The 16,086-nt window shown below is 46.9% G+C and overlaps 1 protein-coding gene across 2 annotated transcripts; it reads left to right on the top strand.

Annotated features, from left to right (window-relative positions):
* Positions 1 to 851: 851 nt before the first annotated feature.
* PRPF19 (pre-mRNA processing factor 19) lies at positions 852 to 11,481 on the top strand. Of its 2 annotated transcripts, none has more exons than XM_080911633.1 (16): positions 852 to 1,070; positions 3,083 to 3,232; positions 3,394 to 3,470; positions 4,451 to 4,592; positions 4,676 to 4,749; positions 4,842 to 4,904; positions 5,652 to 5,693; positions 5,801 to 5,875; positions 6,158 to 6,233; positions 6,395 to 6,504; positions 8,169 to 8,324; positions 8,529 to 8,598; positions 8,797 to 8,882; positions 9,062 to 9,232; positions 9,361 to 9,466; positions 10,983 to 11,481. In XM_080911633.1, exons 1-16 carry the CDS (start codon positions 1,052 to 1,054, stop codon positions 11,078 to 11,080), a joined length of 1,515 nt encoding a protein of 504 aa, XP_080767759.1. In that variant the 5' UTR covers positions 852 to 1,051; the 3' UTR covers positions 11,081 to 11,481. The 2 variants fall into 2 exon arrangements, with proteins under 2 accessions (XP_080767759.1, XP_080767758.1); XM_080911632.1 differs by having other exon boundaries at positions 4,394 to 4,592.
* Positions 11,482 to 16,086: the final 4,605 nt, after the last annotated feature.

Below are 16,086 nucleotides of genomic sequence, written 5' to 3'. Positions count from 1 at the left end.
GGAAGATCTTTGAGTTTGAGGCAAGCCTTGTCTACAGAGAGTTCCAGGACAGCCACACACACACACACACACACACACACACACACACACACACACACACCCTGTCTTGAAAAACAAAAACAAAACCACAGAAAAACACCATAGTCGTGCTAACGTTTCCACTCTTTCTGTTTGTTGGTTGGTTGGTTTATTGAAACATGCTCTCTCTACACAGCCCTGACTGCCCTGGATTGGAGCTCACTATATAGAGCAGGCTGGACTTGAACTCTGAGATCTGCCTGCTGAAAGACTTATGCAAACACACCCATCGACTTTCCATTCTTTTAAATATTCACAGAAAACGCTAGGAATTAAATTCCCTCGTGTTTAGAAAATAGATTATATTTAAAACGTAGCAGGCAACGAAGTCAGTGACATGCCCATATTCCCAAAGCAAGAGTAGAGACAGAACCTAGGCAGTTTTAGTTTCTTGACTCATTTGTGCTTCATTTACGGGGTCACATCGTTTCTCAAAAGGCAACCAAGGGGCCTCAGAATCATACCTACACTCTCTAAGGCAGACCCTAGGAATCTGCATTTTTACAAGCTCCTGTGAAATCTTTCCTGCACGCGAACATTTCGAAAACTAGCGTTCCCAGGGTGACAGCAGCTCCACCTCAAAACCAGCCTTGGCCAAATTCCAAGTCTTAAAGATTCCCCACAACCTTATGGGAAATGTAGTTTCTGTTCTCCTTCCCGCCTCAGACCTTTTGGAGAGCTCGCCGGAAGGAGCCGAGCCAATGCGGAAACAGCCGAGTGTTCCGAGGCGGGCCTTTTCCTGCTCGGTTGCATGCTGGGAAAGGGCAGTTTCCGTTAGCTGCAGAAGGCTGAGGCGCGCCACCGGCCACCTCCCCACGTGAAGCAGTTGTGTGAGCATCGCCACGCCGGGCAGCTGTCTACCCGCGTCCGAGCGCTCCGGAAGCGGCGGGGGACCGGAAGTGGCCCGCGGAGGCTGCAGAGCTAGTCCGGGAACCCGCTGTGAGGCGACTGGCAGCAGCGCTACGACGGCGCCATGTCCCTGATCTGCTCGAGTGAGTGCTGGCTGCGGCGGGAGGCGGGAGCGTGTGTGGCCGCTGTGGCTCGGGCCCCGGAGACCCCGGCCTTGCGTGCAGGGTGCATTGGCGCAGTGCTGCGCATTTCCCGTAGCTGGGAAGAATGACTGTCTCAGGGGTCTTTTGAAACCAGCGTCGTTTTACAGACCTGAGACAGGCCTGAGCAGAAGTGGGGGGAGGAGCTGGTGCAGTGAAAAACAGCTTTTGGTGTCAAAAACCCGAGGACGTGTCCAGGATCCGCCTCCGATTGTAATCTGGGTTCTAGTAGATTTGGGCCTCAGTTTCCCCATCTGCAAAATTGAAAGCATTGCAATGGGTATCATACACCTGGGGAAACCTCGCTTAGGATTCGGAGTTTCCGATTTGCAGAGATCACGCAGTGACTTCGAGACAAGGCTGGAAGCTAGGTATCTGGCTTCTAGCCTCGCGCAGTATGACTAATGAAAACAGCGAATGTTTAGAAAACCTGTATTGATTTACGATGCATTTCCAAACAGTGATCTCATTTTATGCTTACAAGAATTGTCCGAAGGGAAATAAAGATCCGTGAGTTACAGAGAGTGTCGGAAGTCTTGAAGAATGGGTTTATCCAGGGGTGTGCCAAGATGCTAAGCAATGGAGCTCGGTTCGAGCCTGGATCCATGGTTTTCCCATGCAGTATATACTGTCTTGTCTTTGAGTGTTGTATTGCGGTGTTCTCCCATATTGTTTACCACATTACTGGCTTCCTCACCCTCTCTATTTCCCTCTCAGACCGTTGCCATTAATTCAAAGAGGGAAAGGAAGGAGGGAAAGGATAAACAGACAAATGATTTGTTTTCTTTTCATCTTTGAGACAACACTCTTACATGCCCAGGGCTATCCTTCCTCTGGTAGGAGAGGGAAAGCTCCCAGAAAACTTCAGTCGTTGAGTAGTGAGATAAACCAACAGAATAGGACTGGATTTTAAGTATGAAACAAATCTATACTTAACTGCATATGCATGGGAGTCCTGCAAAAATAGGTGACTCTAAGGGAAGCCACTGAGAGAAAAGAATAGGAGCTTGAAGCCTTGGGATGGTGACTCACAACTTACACAGGAGGGGAATAGAATTATGTGGTGAATAAGAGCTGTTTTATGATGTGATAAGTCTCTGTCTTAGAGCGGCCTTCAGAAGAGACTGATGTGGAGGTAGCTTTCACTTGTCTGCTTAAGTGAACTAGTTGTCCCTGTTTAGGGGAAGGTAGAAAAACAAGGGGTCTGAGAAGGTCACAGAGACCTAGGTTCTGAGCTTGCTTTTGAGGCTTCTTTGTGTGTGTGTGTGTGTGTGTGTGTGTGTGTGTGTGTGTGTGTGGTTTGGCATGTTCAGGGCTCCATACTTTGGGATATTCCTTTCTGGGCCCCAGTACTTTTGCACTTATTTAATCTGTTCTGATGTTTATCAAGTGTCTGCTTCGTTCCTACAATGTCCTGGAGGTCAATGACAGCTGTAACACCCATCTTCAAGGGTACACAGACTATTCTGTCAAGTGCTTAGAATAGAATCTTGCTTGGCATGTAATAGCAGAGCTATGGAAAGTGTTTGTTTGTTTGTTTGTTTGTTTTTATCAGTGTTTGTCACGTTGCTTGTAATTTCTCCTGTTGATCCGTCTAGGGCTCCAGATGGATGACAGGTTAGTTGTGTTCTGTGTACTTCTCTGCTGTGTGCCTAGTCATCTGGGCTCAAAAATGAGATGGACAGCACTTACTGGCCACTCTATACCGTACTGGCACATAGGATCTGGGCACTTATTGTGTATTGACTTTTATTATCAGCAGACCAGAGAATCTAGTTAAGTAGTTGGCAAGCATTGTAGGACCAAGTACAGGCAGGCTTGCTGTCACAGACAGATCTTGTTTCCTGATAGCTGACTGTGAGGACAGGGTCTTGTTAGGGCTGACACAGTGACGTTATCTTCTTTAGCTCAAGTCTCCTTTTATCCTGTGCTTACTACCTGTCTTTTCTCTATAGTCTCCAACGAAGTGCCAGAGCACCCATGCGTGTCCCCTGTCTCTAACCATGTGTATGAGCGGCGACTCATTGAGAAGTACATTGCAGAGAATGGTACAGATCCTATCAACAACCAGCCTCTCTCAGAGGAGCAGCTCATCGACATCAAAGGTGCCTGCCCAAGAGCCTCAGTCCAAGGCCAGCTCAGCTTAGCCTTCAAGAGTGGGGAGGTGGAGCCAATCTGGTGGAGAAGATGGTGGCTGTGAGTGGGGGAGGGGAAGAGTTTCTTGGGTTCTAGTTCTTCATACCTGTTTTGCTGCCTCTCTTGGCAGTTGCTCACCCAATCCGGCCCAAGCCTCCGTCTGCCACCAGCATCCCAGCCATTCTGAAAGCCTTGCAGGATGAGTGGGTGAGTTCTGTGAAAAGTATGTACCTCTGGGCTAGGACCTGAGAATCAAAAAGGTGGGCCTCCCTCTTTTCTTTTAATTTTAATTTTCTTTATGTGTATGGGTCTTTGCTTACATGTATGACTGTATTACTTGTACTGTATTATGTACCTTGTACTTGGGAGCGAGGGAGAGGGTATATGATCTCTTAGAACTGTAGTTGTAAACAGTTGTAAACCACCATGTGGGTTTTGGGAATCGAACCTGGGTCCTCTGGAAGAACAGCAAATGCTCTTAATTCCTGTGGTCTCTTAACTCTCTGCAGGCCCTCTTACTACTGTCTTGAAATAGGACTTTGCTTTGTAAAGTAGACTGATCTGAAACTTGTGACCCTTTTGCCTCAGCCTTCTAGTGCTAGGATTATAAGTGCCAACCTCCAGGCCTGACTCTTTGGGGGTGATGAACAAAGGATTAATATAATCCCTGTACCAGTGAGCAGCCCCCTCATTTTGTGCCATCCGCATTTCATTTGTGAGGAACAGGATAGCAATTCAACATGAGCCTAGTTGTTGGAACTCTTGCAGACCTAGATTCTAAAGTTTTCTCCACTGTCAGCCTTGTGACTTAGGACACACTGCTCAGTCTCTGAGGCTTGACTTCCTGACTACAGGACACTCTTTATTCCTGTCTGTCTGGATTCTGTAAGAAGTAGAATACAATTGACATATTTGCCTTGTGACACCAGAGACTTTGATTACTGGGTTCTGCATTTGCTGATGGATTGCAAAGCCGGGGTGGGCACTGTGGGTGTGTGTCCAGAGTCTGTTGTGGGGTAGGAGCCTGAATGCCGTACAGGGCATTCAGGGTCACTCAGATGTTGGCTTGGGTCTCTGAGTAGCTCGGGTTGGTTTCAGTGTAGAATAGGAGGTGGTGTCCTCTTCTCTAGGGTTGGCCGAATTCTCCGGCTCTCCCCCAGTCCTCACAGTGGCCTACCCTCTCCCAGGATGCAGTCATGCTGCACAGCTTCACTCTTCGCCAGCAGCTGCAGACAACCCGCCAGGAGCTGTCCCATGCTCTGTACCAGCACGATGCTGCCTGCCGAGTCATTGCCCGGCTCACCAAGGAAGTCACTGCTGCTCGAGAAGGTCTCTTGTGTTCCCTGCTGCTCCCCACCCTCTGCTGGCCCTGTTTTGTAATGTCCCATTTCTAACATCATCTTTTCTCTCAGCTCTGGCTACTCTGAAACCACAGGCTGGTCTTATTGTACCTCAGGCTGTGCCAAGCTCACAGCCTAGTGTTGTGGTAAGTGTTCCCTTCCAGGCCCCAGAAGCTGTCCCTTATACAGACATTTTTGGAATCGTGAGCCCCTCCCACTCTTCCTTTCTTTTCTACAGGGTGCAGGAGAACCCATGGATTTGGGTGAGCTTGTGGGAATGACCCCTGAGATTATCCAGAAGGTGAGTTGGGCTCCTCTGATGGGAGTGCAGTCCCTCCCTTAGTACCATAGGCATTGGGGGCCTATAAGAGTCTCTCACAGTGGGCAGTGTGGGGAGCCTGTACTGCCAATTGAGAGCTTTCTGATAGGCTTACTTTTTACTCTTGCTTTCTGTGTCTCATTTCCCTGGTTTTTGAATAGAATGAAGTGTGTATGCTTCACAGGCTTGTTGTGGGAAAGATTTAATTACTGATAAGGGAATTTTTTAGCTCTTGCGGTTATTACAATCTTTGTTGATATTAAAAGCCATTTTGTTAAAGATTTTGAAAGTTTTGCCTTAGAACAAGAGTTATCTTTATCTTAAGATTAGGAGTCTGAGGTGGTAAGTCAGACAGCTGAGAAGAGGCAGAGCAGGCTTCCAGATGGCAACTCAGGGTTCTGTTGAATGTAGTCTTTATTTGTGAGTCCAATGGAGTATGTGCAGCTCATCTGAGCTCTCATGTTTGTAGCCTAGACCTGGTCCCAGAGCACTACAACCTAGTTCCTGTCCCTATTTGCTCTGGCAAGGGAGTTCTTTTGACGTTCAGTTTTTTTCAGCTGTACCATAAGGTCATGGATACCTCACCAAATAAGATCAGGGTGAAGATGTGTCAGCTTTTAGCTCATAGCTTGGCAGATAGCATGCTATGATACCATATGTGACTAGCACCCAGTGTGCTTTGTCCTTGCAAAATTATTTGTCTCACAAAATTATTTATGTTCTCCACAGCTTCAAGACAAGGCCACTGTGCTAACCACAGAGCGGAAGAAGGTGAGTTATTGCCTGCTGTGAATACTCATCTTCTTGGAGAAAGGGCTAGTTAAAGCCTGCTTTCATTGCTGTTCTTTGGGGTTTTTTGTTTTGTTTTGTTTTCTCAGAGAGGAAAGACTGTCCCTGAGGAGCTGGTGAAACCTGAAGAGCTCAGCAAGTACCGGCAGGTGGCATCCCATGTGGTAAGTGAAGGTAGACCTACTATTTCTAGGACAAGGTGGCCCAGCCTGAGGAGTCATACTTGGGTCCCTGGCATGGTGTCTTGCCTTGGCTGCTCTTCTGTCCTGCTAATGCTGTGGGGGACTTGGTGCATCCAGGCAGCCAGCCAAGCTGGGTGGATAAGGGATGGAATTCACTCTTGTTTCCTGGCTGGGGAGGAAAATGAGAGGTGTGGGTAAGGGGAGTGGAGGAGCTGTGTGGCTTGTATTTGGCTGACTGGGTTTCATGTGGTTCTGTCTACAAAGGGGCTGCACAGTGCTAGCATTCCAGGGATTCTTGCTCTGGACCTGTGTCCTTCAGACACCAACAAGATCCTCACTGGTGAGTCTAGGCCTGGCCTGACAGCCTAGATGAGGGATGGTGGACCCATGGAAGGTGCAAACTGCTGGTCCTCTTCATGGATTTAAGGACAAAAAGACCTTCTGTAGCCCAGGGATACTTAAAAGCCTGGCTCATTTTTGTCTTCTTTGGGTCTTCTTCAGGTGGGGCAGATAAAAATGTTGTTGTCTTTGATAAGAGTACTGAGCAAATCCTGGCCACTCTCAAAGGCCATACCAAGAAGGTCACCAGTGTGGTATTTCATCCTTCTCAGGTAAGACACTCTTGAAGTCACCCTTGTCTTTTCTAAGTCCAGTTCCAGTGGTTTTGAGTCTCAAAACTAATTGCCCAATCCCTAGTGTTTAGATGAAGCAGGCATTGATGGTCTCCATGCTGACCCCCAAAACAGTGGCTCTCAAACCAGGGGAGGAAGTAAATGCTACCAACAAACACCCTAGAGTGTTTATAGATAAACTACAAACAGCTCCATATAGTTCTGACTGCAGCTGTCTATTCTCATGACCCTACAGGGTAGGGCTCAAATGTTAATGTTGACTGTTGAAAGTGTGAGTTCACATAGATGAGAGGATCCTTGATTTAGAGGATAAAGGCAGCTTATTAGACGAGATAATGGTTTTGTAAGATCTGAGCCAAGAATGCAGTGGCTTGGTATGCTGCTGCTTTGGGTACTGAAGCAGTGTCTCCCAGGTAGTCTTTCTCTTCACACGTTAGGAATCTGTGTTTTCAGTCAGTGTTGCTGCAAAGAGACACTATGACCATGGCAACTTTAAGAAAGAAAACATTTAACTGGGTGCTTGCTTAGAGTTTCAGAGTCAGCATTATCATGGCAGGGAGCAGGTGGCAAGCATGGCACTGGAGTAGTAGCTGAGAGCTCTATTCCTGATCCTAAAGGAGACAGACAAATAGATACATGTGTGTGCACACGTGTACACACACACACACACACACACACACACACACACACTGGTTGGCAAAGACTTTTGACCAACCCCCCGCCCCTCCAGGTGACTTACTTCCTCTGGTAGGGGCATTCTGTCCTATCCTTTCAAATAGTGCCACTTTTGATGACTAAGCATGAGCCTACGGGGGGCCATTCTTATTCAGACCACAACTGTCACAAACTGAAAAGCTTAATTATGATTGAAAGCACAATTTTCCTGTTTATTTAATATTAGTGCCACTCTTGGTTTTTATGAAAATGTGTTAATGAAAGAGGATAGTTGCTTTTATCTTTTAGCTGTTACTATCCTGACTAGTTGGAATAATTTGTTAGGGAAACTAAGTAAGTTCTTTCTGTCCCAACTCTTTTGGATAATCAACTTGTTCTTGAGGTCTAAGTGGGAGGAACATGGGCCCATGACCTTATATTAGGCTCAGTGCTGCTCCAATCTGGGCCATTTAGTACAGTCATCTTTAGCTGCAGGTGGCACATGACTCCGGTTGGTCTGTTACACTAGCCGTATTTCACACAGCCTGAAATGGGCCCACAATGGCTCTTCTGATAGGGACAGTGATGGTGAAGATCTTGCTTGGCTTAGTGTTGACTGTTTCAGCAGCACTTTTTTCTTGACTTTCTTAGGTTTTTTTTTGGTTTTTTTTTTTTTTTTTTTTTTTTTTTGTTTTGTTTTGTTTTGTTTTTTTTATGTATATAACACTGTCGCTCTCTTTAAACACACCAGAAGAGGGTATCGGATCTCATTACAGATGGTTGTGAGCCACCATGTGGTTGCTGGGAACTGAACTCACCGCTGAGCCATCTCTCCAGCCCCTGGCTTTGTTGTTTAGCTAGATCGATACAGGCAGGATTGGGCTAGGAACAGTAGTTGCTGGCAGTTGTGGCTGTCCCCATCACTCTGGAAAGAGTGTTATAATGCATTTCACTTCTTGGGCTCTGATTCTTGCTTTCTTTCCTTTCAGGAGTTGGTGTTTTCTGCGTCCCCTGATGCTACTATCAGGATTTGGTCGGTCCCGAACACTTCTTGTGTACAGGTTGTTCGAGCTCATGAGAGTGCAGTGACAGGCCTCAGCCTCCATGCTACTGGAGACTATCTCCTGAGCTCCTCTGATGATCAGGTGCAGTCACAGCCGTGGGGCCCTGAGGAAGCTGCTTTCTTATCCTGGGAGGAGGGGGCCATCTGTCTGGGGGCAACCAGGTTCCCAAAGTTCTGGAAATGTTTCTTTTCTGTGGGATCTAACTGCCATCGGGTACTGAAGTAGGGCCTGTCTTGAATGGCCACAAGACTGGCTTTCTCATTGGCTTTTCTGTCTCATTTCTAGTACTGGGCCTTCTCTGACATCCAGACAGGGCGTGTGCTCACCAAGGTTACAGATGAGACTTCTGGCTGCTGTAAGTGGCTTAGAGACACTGAACTCTTTTGTTTGCAGTTTGTCAGTATGCTACATGTAGTTGTTTGCTTGTGTTCTGAAGACAGTGTTTACCACCGGCACCCAATACAGTGCCTCTTCTACTGGGCACAGTGAGGAATGAAGAGCTCTCACCCTTCCTGCAAACTCCTGACTACAGATCTCTCTTTCCTTTCCTCAGCTCTTACCTGTGCGCAGTTTCACCCTGATGGGCTCATCTTTGGAACAGGAACCATGGACTCCCAGATCAAGATCTGGGACTTGAAGGTAGGACATGCAGGCCTCCTCTGGGGCCCAGAGGGAGAAGAAACCAATGAGCTGTAATAGTAGGCCCTGGGGTGTCTCAGGGCTTGGGAGAGGAGAGCCTAGCTCTGTTGTATGGCATGAGTGTGATCAAGGACATCTCAGAATAGGAGTTTAGTAAGCCCTGTTTACCCCACCTGTAGGAGCGTACCAATGTGGCCAACTTCCCTGGCCACTCTGGCCCCATTACCAGCATCGCCTTCTCTGAAAATGGGTACTACCTGGCCACGGCAGCTGATGACTCCTCAGTCAAACTCTGGGATTTACGCAAGTTGAAGAACTTTAAGACACTGCAGCTGGACAACAACTTTGAGGTGTGCTCCTCCCTGGTCTCAGTTGTTCCTCCCTAGTTTCTGAGTTCATGTGTGCTGTTTCTGTTTGTTCCTAGCTGTTTTGTGTCTTATGCTCATTTGTGTAATTGCCTCTTTTTGGGGTTTGGCAGGTGAAGTCACTAATCTTTGACCAGAGTGGTACCTACCTGGCGCTTGGGGGTACAGACGTCCAGATCTACATCTGCAAACAGTGGACAGAGATTCTTCACTTTACAGGTAGAGTCTGCCTGTTGCTTCCCCAGGCCTTGTGTGTGTTCTAGAGAGAAGTGGGGATAAAGCTCTGGGCTTGGCTTAGATAGGCCTGTCCTTTCCCTCTCTTCTTCTATTCTTCCTGGGAATAGAACACAGCCAAGGTTTCTATCACTGAGCTCTCACCCCCATCCCTACCCAGCAGCTTTTACTTACTGTCAGGGGCAATAGAGCATTGTGGCCTAGGAAAAGTACTTGTGAGTCTGTTTGGCTGTGATTACTGTTACTAGCCGGCCTCTCCCAAGCTGTGTGTTGAGCAAACTGTGATCTCTGGTGTTCCTGGAAAACTGGAATAAGTGAAGACACTTAGTGGGGATTATGAGGGATTGTGTGCAAGTGCATGGCACCCATGGGTAGAAGTGTCTTGTGGGATATTTGGATTGGGTCTTGATTTGAGTAATGAACAAGAACCAGTCTGGGCAATAATGAAGCCTTTATTCATTTATTTTAGCTTTTTGAGACAGGGTTTCTCTGTATAACAAGCACTGACAGTTCTGGAACTCACTCTAGACCAGGGTGGCCTCAAATTCACAGATATATGCTGCCTCTGCCTCCTGAGGGCTAAGATTGAAGGCATGAACCACCATGCTGGTGTGTGTGTGTGTGTGCGTGTACTTTTTATTGGGGTTTATCATGGGTGAGTAGTGAAGCTATAAGTGAAGTTGGGAAGAGCAGATGGCAGGTAGTTTAGTACGTTTGTGTCGCTTTGTATGGAGATGGAATTTAGGGCCTTTCCCACAGTAGCAGATGTTTAGGGGCCAACACAAATACTTGCTTAAAGGCAGCTAGAATTATAAAGAAAAGTCTGAGGCTGACACAGTGCTGTGCAAGAGGGCTTCTCACCTCAGTCACCCTGAGGCGCTGGGTTGCTTCAGCTTCATCTTTAGGGTCTGGATCTTGCTGCATGTGGTAGCTCACACCTACAATCTCAACAGTAAGTGGCCGAAGCTAGAAGATCACCTTGAATTTGGGCCAACTGGGAGCACAAGAGGGCTTAGCTCTGGGGAGCTAGGGAGTTCCAGGTGTTATCCCACATCTGATATGTTCTCCAGCTATCTGAGTCCTGTGAAGAGGGTAGCTCAGCTTTGTCTGTTTTATATCTAATTCTATGCTGGGTGCCCTGGACTTTGAAACCTATGAGCTAGAACAGGCTAATGGACTATTCCAGCTTCAATCAATGAACTAAAGCTAAACATATATACCAAGATTTTCAGCCAGACTGAAGTACTCTTGCCCAAAAGCTCAGGTGAGAGCGGGATTGGTATTCTGATGTTCATCCCCCCACCAGCAGAGTGCTGCTTTCTGCCATGTGCTTGAGTGCTGGCTGAAGATAAGCAGTGGGTGGAACCCTGCTGTGCGGATTGTCATACAGTGCAGTCTGACCCTTACCATCTGGGTTTCTGCAGGAGCATGCTGTTCAAAACTAAACATCGTTGAGCTCTGAAGAAGGATAGCCTTCTCATACTTCTCTTTCTCTCCTCAGAACATAGTGGCTTGACCACTGGAGTGGCCTTTGGGCACCACGCCAAGTTCATCGCTTCAACTGGCATGGACAGGAGCCTCAAATTCTACAGTCTGTAGGCCCTTATGCCTTCTCACAGTTCTGGGCCTCATCTCAGTAGTGGGTTAGAGTTAGAGGGTAGGGGTGGGGGTGGGACTTTAGGAGGAGAGGGAGGTCTGGTGGGGGGGACATTCACATCATTTCATTCTGGTCTGGATGATGATCTGAGCCAGGGCACAAAAGGAAACACTGCTATCCATGCAGCCTTTGGGCCCCAGGGAATGGACATGGAGGAACTGTCACCCTGTAAAATGCTCAGAGTCAGCACCTCCCCCAGTGGTGGCAGCTGTTCCATGCCTGCTCTGTTTCAGCTCTTCTGAGACAGGGAGGTGAGCCAAGGGAACTGTGAAGGGGAGGGGCAGGAGGGCTCTTGCAGGTTTTTGTAAGCAGTGATCTAGTTTCATTAAAAAAAAAAAAGCCACACAGTAAACAGTCAGCTTCTTGTGTCTGTCTGCCAGAAACAGAAACCCTGATTTGGGAAGGTCATGGGGGAGGGAGCACAGTGTGGGACACTAGCTACCAAGAAGCTTCCCCTGCAGCAGAAGTGAAGGGAAAGTCTAAAAGCTGTTTGTCAGAAGTCTCATTTTTCCTGAAGGCCATGACCTTGTTTCTAGTGCCTCTGTCACTTGTGCTGTGCTTGTCTTCTCTTACAAGTCTGAAAGGTATCGAGGAGCTCGAAGATTAGCCTTAGTCTGCTGGGGGGGTTACTGTGAGTGGATTGCTAGAGATAATACTTTGGTGTTAGATGATATAAACTGATTCCTAGCTGGCTCAACCAAAAAGAGATTCTCTTGACTGGCAGCTAATCTGTTAAAGTAGAGCTGTTCCCAGGGCAGACGGCTAGAGCACAATAAATAAAACACTGGATGATAAAACAGGAGGAGGTTAATGTAGGCTCCTGTGGCTGCTCTACAGTTGGAAGTTACCAGGTACTAGAGAAGAACAGTTGTAGGTAGAAGGAAGGAAGGTTCTGAGGTAAAGATAAGTGAGCTGTGGGTAGGAGCTACGTGCTGCTGTCCAAGGGTAAGTTACTATTAGCTGTTCCCAGGGTGTCCTTAGTGCCCTAATAGGGCCACCCCCAATGGAATGTTGGCATTGGGAGCCTGCTTTGAGGGGATGAGGGAGGAAGGGGGAGGGGAGGGTGTTGGTGAGTCCACAGAGAAGCTCTTGGGAAAGAAGATCTGAGAAGTGAGGTATCACCTAGAGGGTTGTGGGCAAGTTAGGGTGTCCTAACAACAGAACAACTTGAGTATGTTCTGTCAAGTAATCCTGTGGGCAAGGAGATTCAGATTTACCTTATCTGCCAGGATGGAAAATGTAAATAGAGGAGAAACCATCTGCTGTAATAACTGTGCAGTCCACTGCTCCCTAGAAGTGTGCCCAATAAACTATTACAGGGGCTGGGGAGATAGCTCAGTTGGTAAAGTGTTTTCTAGGCAAGCATGAGCTGAATTCAGTCTCCAGCACCTAATATAAAAAAGTCCTTTATCCAGTGCTGGGGAGGCAGAGACATAAGGGTCAAGAGTTCACACACAAGCTGTACTAGCCTAATTCGTGGGCTCTAGACTCAGAGCCCTATTTCAAAAGAACTTCCTGGGGATGACACCTGGAGTAATCCTCTGACTTCTACATTTGTAAGAACCTGCTATGAATACACAGACTTAAAACGGGCCAAGAAATGACTGAGTTATGGCGTTCGCTGTGTGGAGCTTGCTCTAGACTGTAAAGCAGCAGTGAGCATGCCAGGGGCAGTGTGCATTCTGGGCCGTGGAGCTCAGTGGTTTACTGAGTTCTGATGGGTGACTTTAAAAGCTGGAGCGAAGGCCGTCAGTGCTGGAGTGCTTCCTCACAGGTTCCTGATGCTAACGGCCACTTGGACTGAGGGAGCTGTGGCTTCTTGTGGGATTGCTCTACTTTAACATATCTACAAGCACTTTTCTTTTTTCTTTTGAGGCAGGGTTTCTCTGTATAGTCCTGGCTGTCTTAAAACTCACCTTGCCTCCTGAGTGCTGGGATTAAAGGTGTGTGCCACCACTGCCCGGTGAGAATGAATTTTAAAAATTGTGTCTTCCAGTTCTTCAGTAATGGGGTAAATGTAAAATAAGTTTCAACAGCTAAGGGATGGGCCGATAACAGCTGTCTGCAGGTGGTAGTGGAGTGCCAATGAAGGGAATGGGAGGGTTGAGGGCAAGGCCTGGGGACATCGTGGGCCTAAGCTGGTCCCCAAAGCTGGCCAGTGCAAAGCCACTGAATAATTTGTTAGATGTTAATGTGTGCATTTTATGATCCACCTAAAAAGATAGTGAAAGACAAGATTTGGGAACCCTCTCTGGGCACAGCACTATGGTCATCCTGAAATTCTGTGAAGTGTGTGTTATGTGCACAGGTAGGGGAAACCTGGCATACACCAGAGATGTAAACAAATAGCCTCCCCTCCTTATAGGGCACCGTTTGTATACTACCTCACAGGACAGTGAAATCACATGCAATTAGGGCAGAATGTTAAATGGTTTGCCAAGAAGTGCAGAAACAGATGTCGAAGTCAGCTGAGAGGGTCTAGTGACACCTTGTGTGAGGGAACATTCCCAGTCAACAGGCCTAGCTTTGGGTTTCTTGCTAGTGGTTGCAGCTACTCTGATGGAAGATGCCACTCTAAAGCAAACTTTCATTTTTGGCTTCATGAATCCTAAAGGGCTCCATCTTCCTAGACTCATTTGTGAGCCACACCGATCTCAGTCCTTAGGGTCTAGGAGCATTACAGGGCCTGGTGCCCAAAGAGAATGTGTTTGCTATGAAGTGGATCGGTGCTTACTGCACCCTATGAACATTTGAGCCTCTAGATGTTCAAAACCATGTTCCTTTGCTGTTGAACTGACAGTGTACACTGTTTAAACTTGGAGCACCAACCAAGGTCACTCAGGTGCAGGGAAATTAACACCTAGTACCTTGGCTGAGCTGTAAAGCATGCTTCTAACCAGCAGGCGGTGCTAGTTCCCTTCTGCAGGTGAGTGTCAGGGAAGCCTCCTGTTCTAAGACTTGGCATTGAATTGGGATTTTTAAAGCATAGTTTCAGAGACAAAGCTGAGACATCAGTGGACAGCTAACGACCTCCTCCATGGATCTTGGAGTGTAGGGGCGTGTTTAGTATGGTCTCTGGCATCAAACCTCAGTTTGACTCTTAACTTGTGTCTTTACGAGTTTGTGGTGCCTACTTCATAGTGCTAAGTGAGCTATTGCAAGGAGTGAGCACATGGTGGCCCCAGGTAAGTAGTGACTGTTTCCCTGCTTCAGGATGCTTGTCAGTAACACAGTTACAGTGGCCTCAGAGCTTGATGCCCATGTTGTTAAGGTTTGACCTTGCTTCTCCATCTTTAAGCTTGATGTTAAAGCCCATCAATCCAGCTGGGTGTAGTGGCACGAACTGTTAATCCCAGTACTCAGAGGTAGGCAGATCTGAGTTCAAGGCCAGCCTGGTCTACAGAGTGAGTTCCAGGACAACTAGGATTGCGTAGAGAAACCCTATCTTGAAAAAACAAAAAGCAAGCTGCACAAAACCAAAAGCTCATCCAGCCAGGGAAGCAAGATGAAGCAGAATTCACCCAGGACTGAAACTTGAAGGATTCCTTCATCTCCATACTTCCATACTAAGAGTTTGGATGGCACACATTGGAGGGATTATAGTTCTATTAGGGCAATTCTTTTTAGTCCACCATCACCAAGACAGGCAAGACTTCTCATTGCCTACCTTGGTGCTCTGGTCTGTCCCCCTTGTCCTAAACTCTGTAGATTGAGCCTCTGTAGTCTCTTCCCTCAGAGGTCTATCTAGACTTATGTCTTTGGCAGGCTCCCTGTTCTCATCCAGGAGGAATGTCAACATTGTCAGGATTCTGAAGAAACTTCCCCCACTATGGGGTTTCCAAATTAGGAGCTGTTTTTACTTCCCAGAGGTTTTGTTTTTATTTTTATCCCATCTGGTGACTTTTTCTTTTTCCCCATCATTAGTTCAAGAGTGACTTAAGTGCATGTAAAAATATAACTTGGCATTTTTGTTGTTTACTTTTAAAGACTGGTCTGGTATTACCCATTATCGGAACAGAAAAGGCCTTTTGCATTAAACTTCCCTGCAGGAATGCCTAGTTAGAAGCCACATATCTTAGGCTGTAGCAGTGAACTCTGCACACTCCTTTTTATATCATTTATTTTTATCTTATATATGTATGGTATGTGCCCTTTCACCATGGCACGTGTGGGAAGTCAGAACACAACTTGCAGGGTTTGATTCTCTTCTACTGAGTGGACCAAACTCAGGTCAGCTGTCTTGGCAGCAAATTCCTTTACCTGACGAACCACTGAGCTGAGGTCGCCCTCATTCACTTTAGAGAACCACATGGAAATGATTTCTTAGTGCTTTGTTGGGGAGAATGGAGAGACAGGGAACTCTTGTGTCTCCTGTAACTGTGACTGAAAGGAAATCTGATGGACTACAAGCAGCCCTACTTTCCTCCCCATCAGCTGATTTACTTTGTCACAGGTACAGGCTACCATGTGGAAATGAGAGGAAGAAGGGGAGCCATTTTCTTCTGTGCTCAATTCATGATATTTTGTTATCTAGGAATGTGTCTTCATTGAGAGTGTAGGAAAGCTAGTTTTACACAGAGCTTTGTTGGTGTTTGCTACGTGTTTTTGTCCACAGTACCCTTCGATATGGAGATATTGACAGAACCTGTATACCATTTCAATTATTACAAAGTTCCCACAAAAACCATGTGCTTGTGGAACTTGAAACTATGCTAGAGAGATAACTCAGTGGTCAAGATTGCTCTTCCCAAGGTCCTGAGTTCAAATCCCAGCAACCACATGGTGGCTCACAATCATCTATAATGAGATCTGATGCCCTCTTCTGGTGTGTCTGAAGACAGCTACAACGTACTTATAAATCTTAAATAAAAAAAAGAAAAGGAAGTAAGCAACCATTGTGTTGGTAAAAGAACAGCTGCAAAGGGCAAATTGGGTGTGCTTATGTAAG

The sequence above is a fragment of the Micromys minutus genome (assembly GCF_963924665.1).
Source record: "Micromys minutus genome assembly, chromosome: 2".
NCBI classification, from domain to species: Eukaryota; Metazoa; Chordata; class Mammalia; order Rodentia; family Muridae; genus Micromys; species Micromys minutus.
Note: the sequence above shows the minus strand (reverse complement) of the source record. Positions and strands in the feature narration are given on the sequence as shown.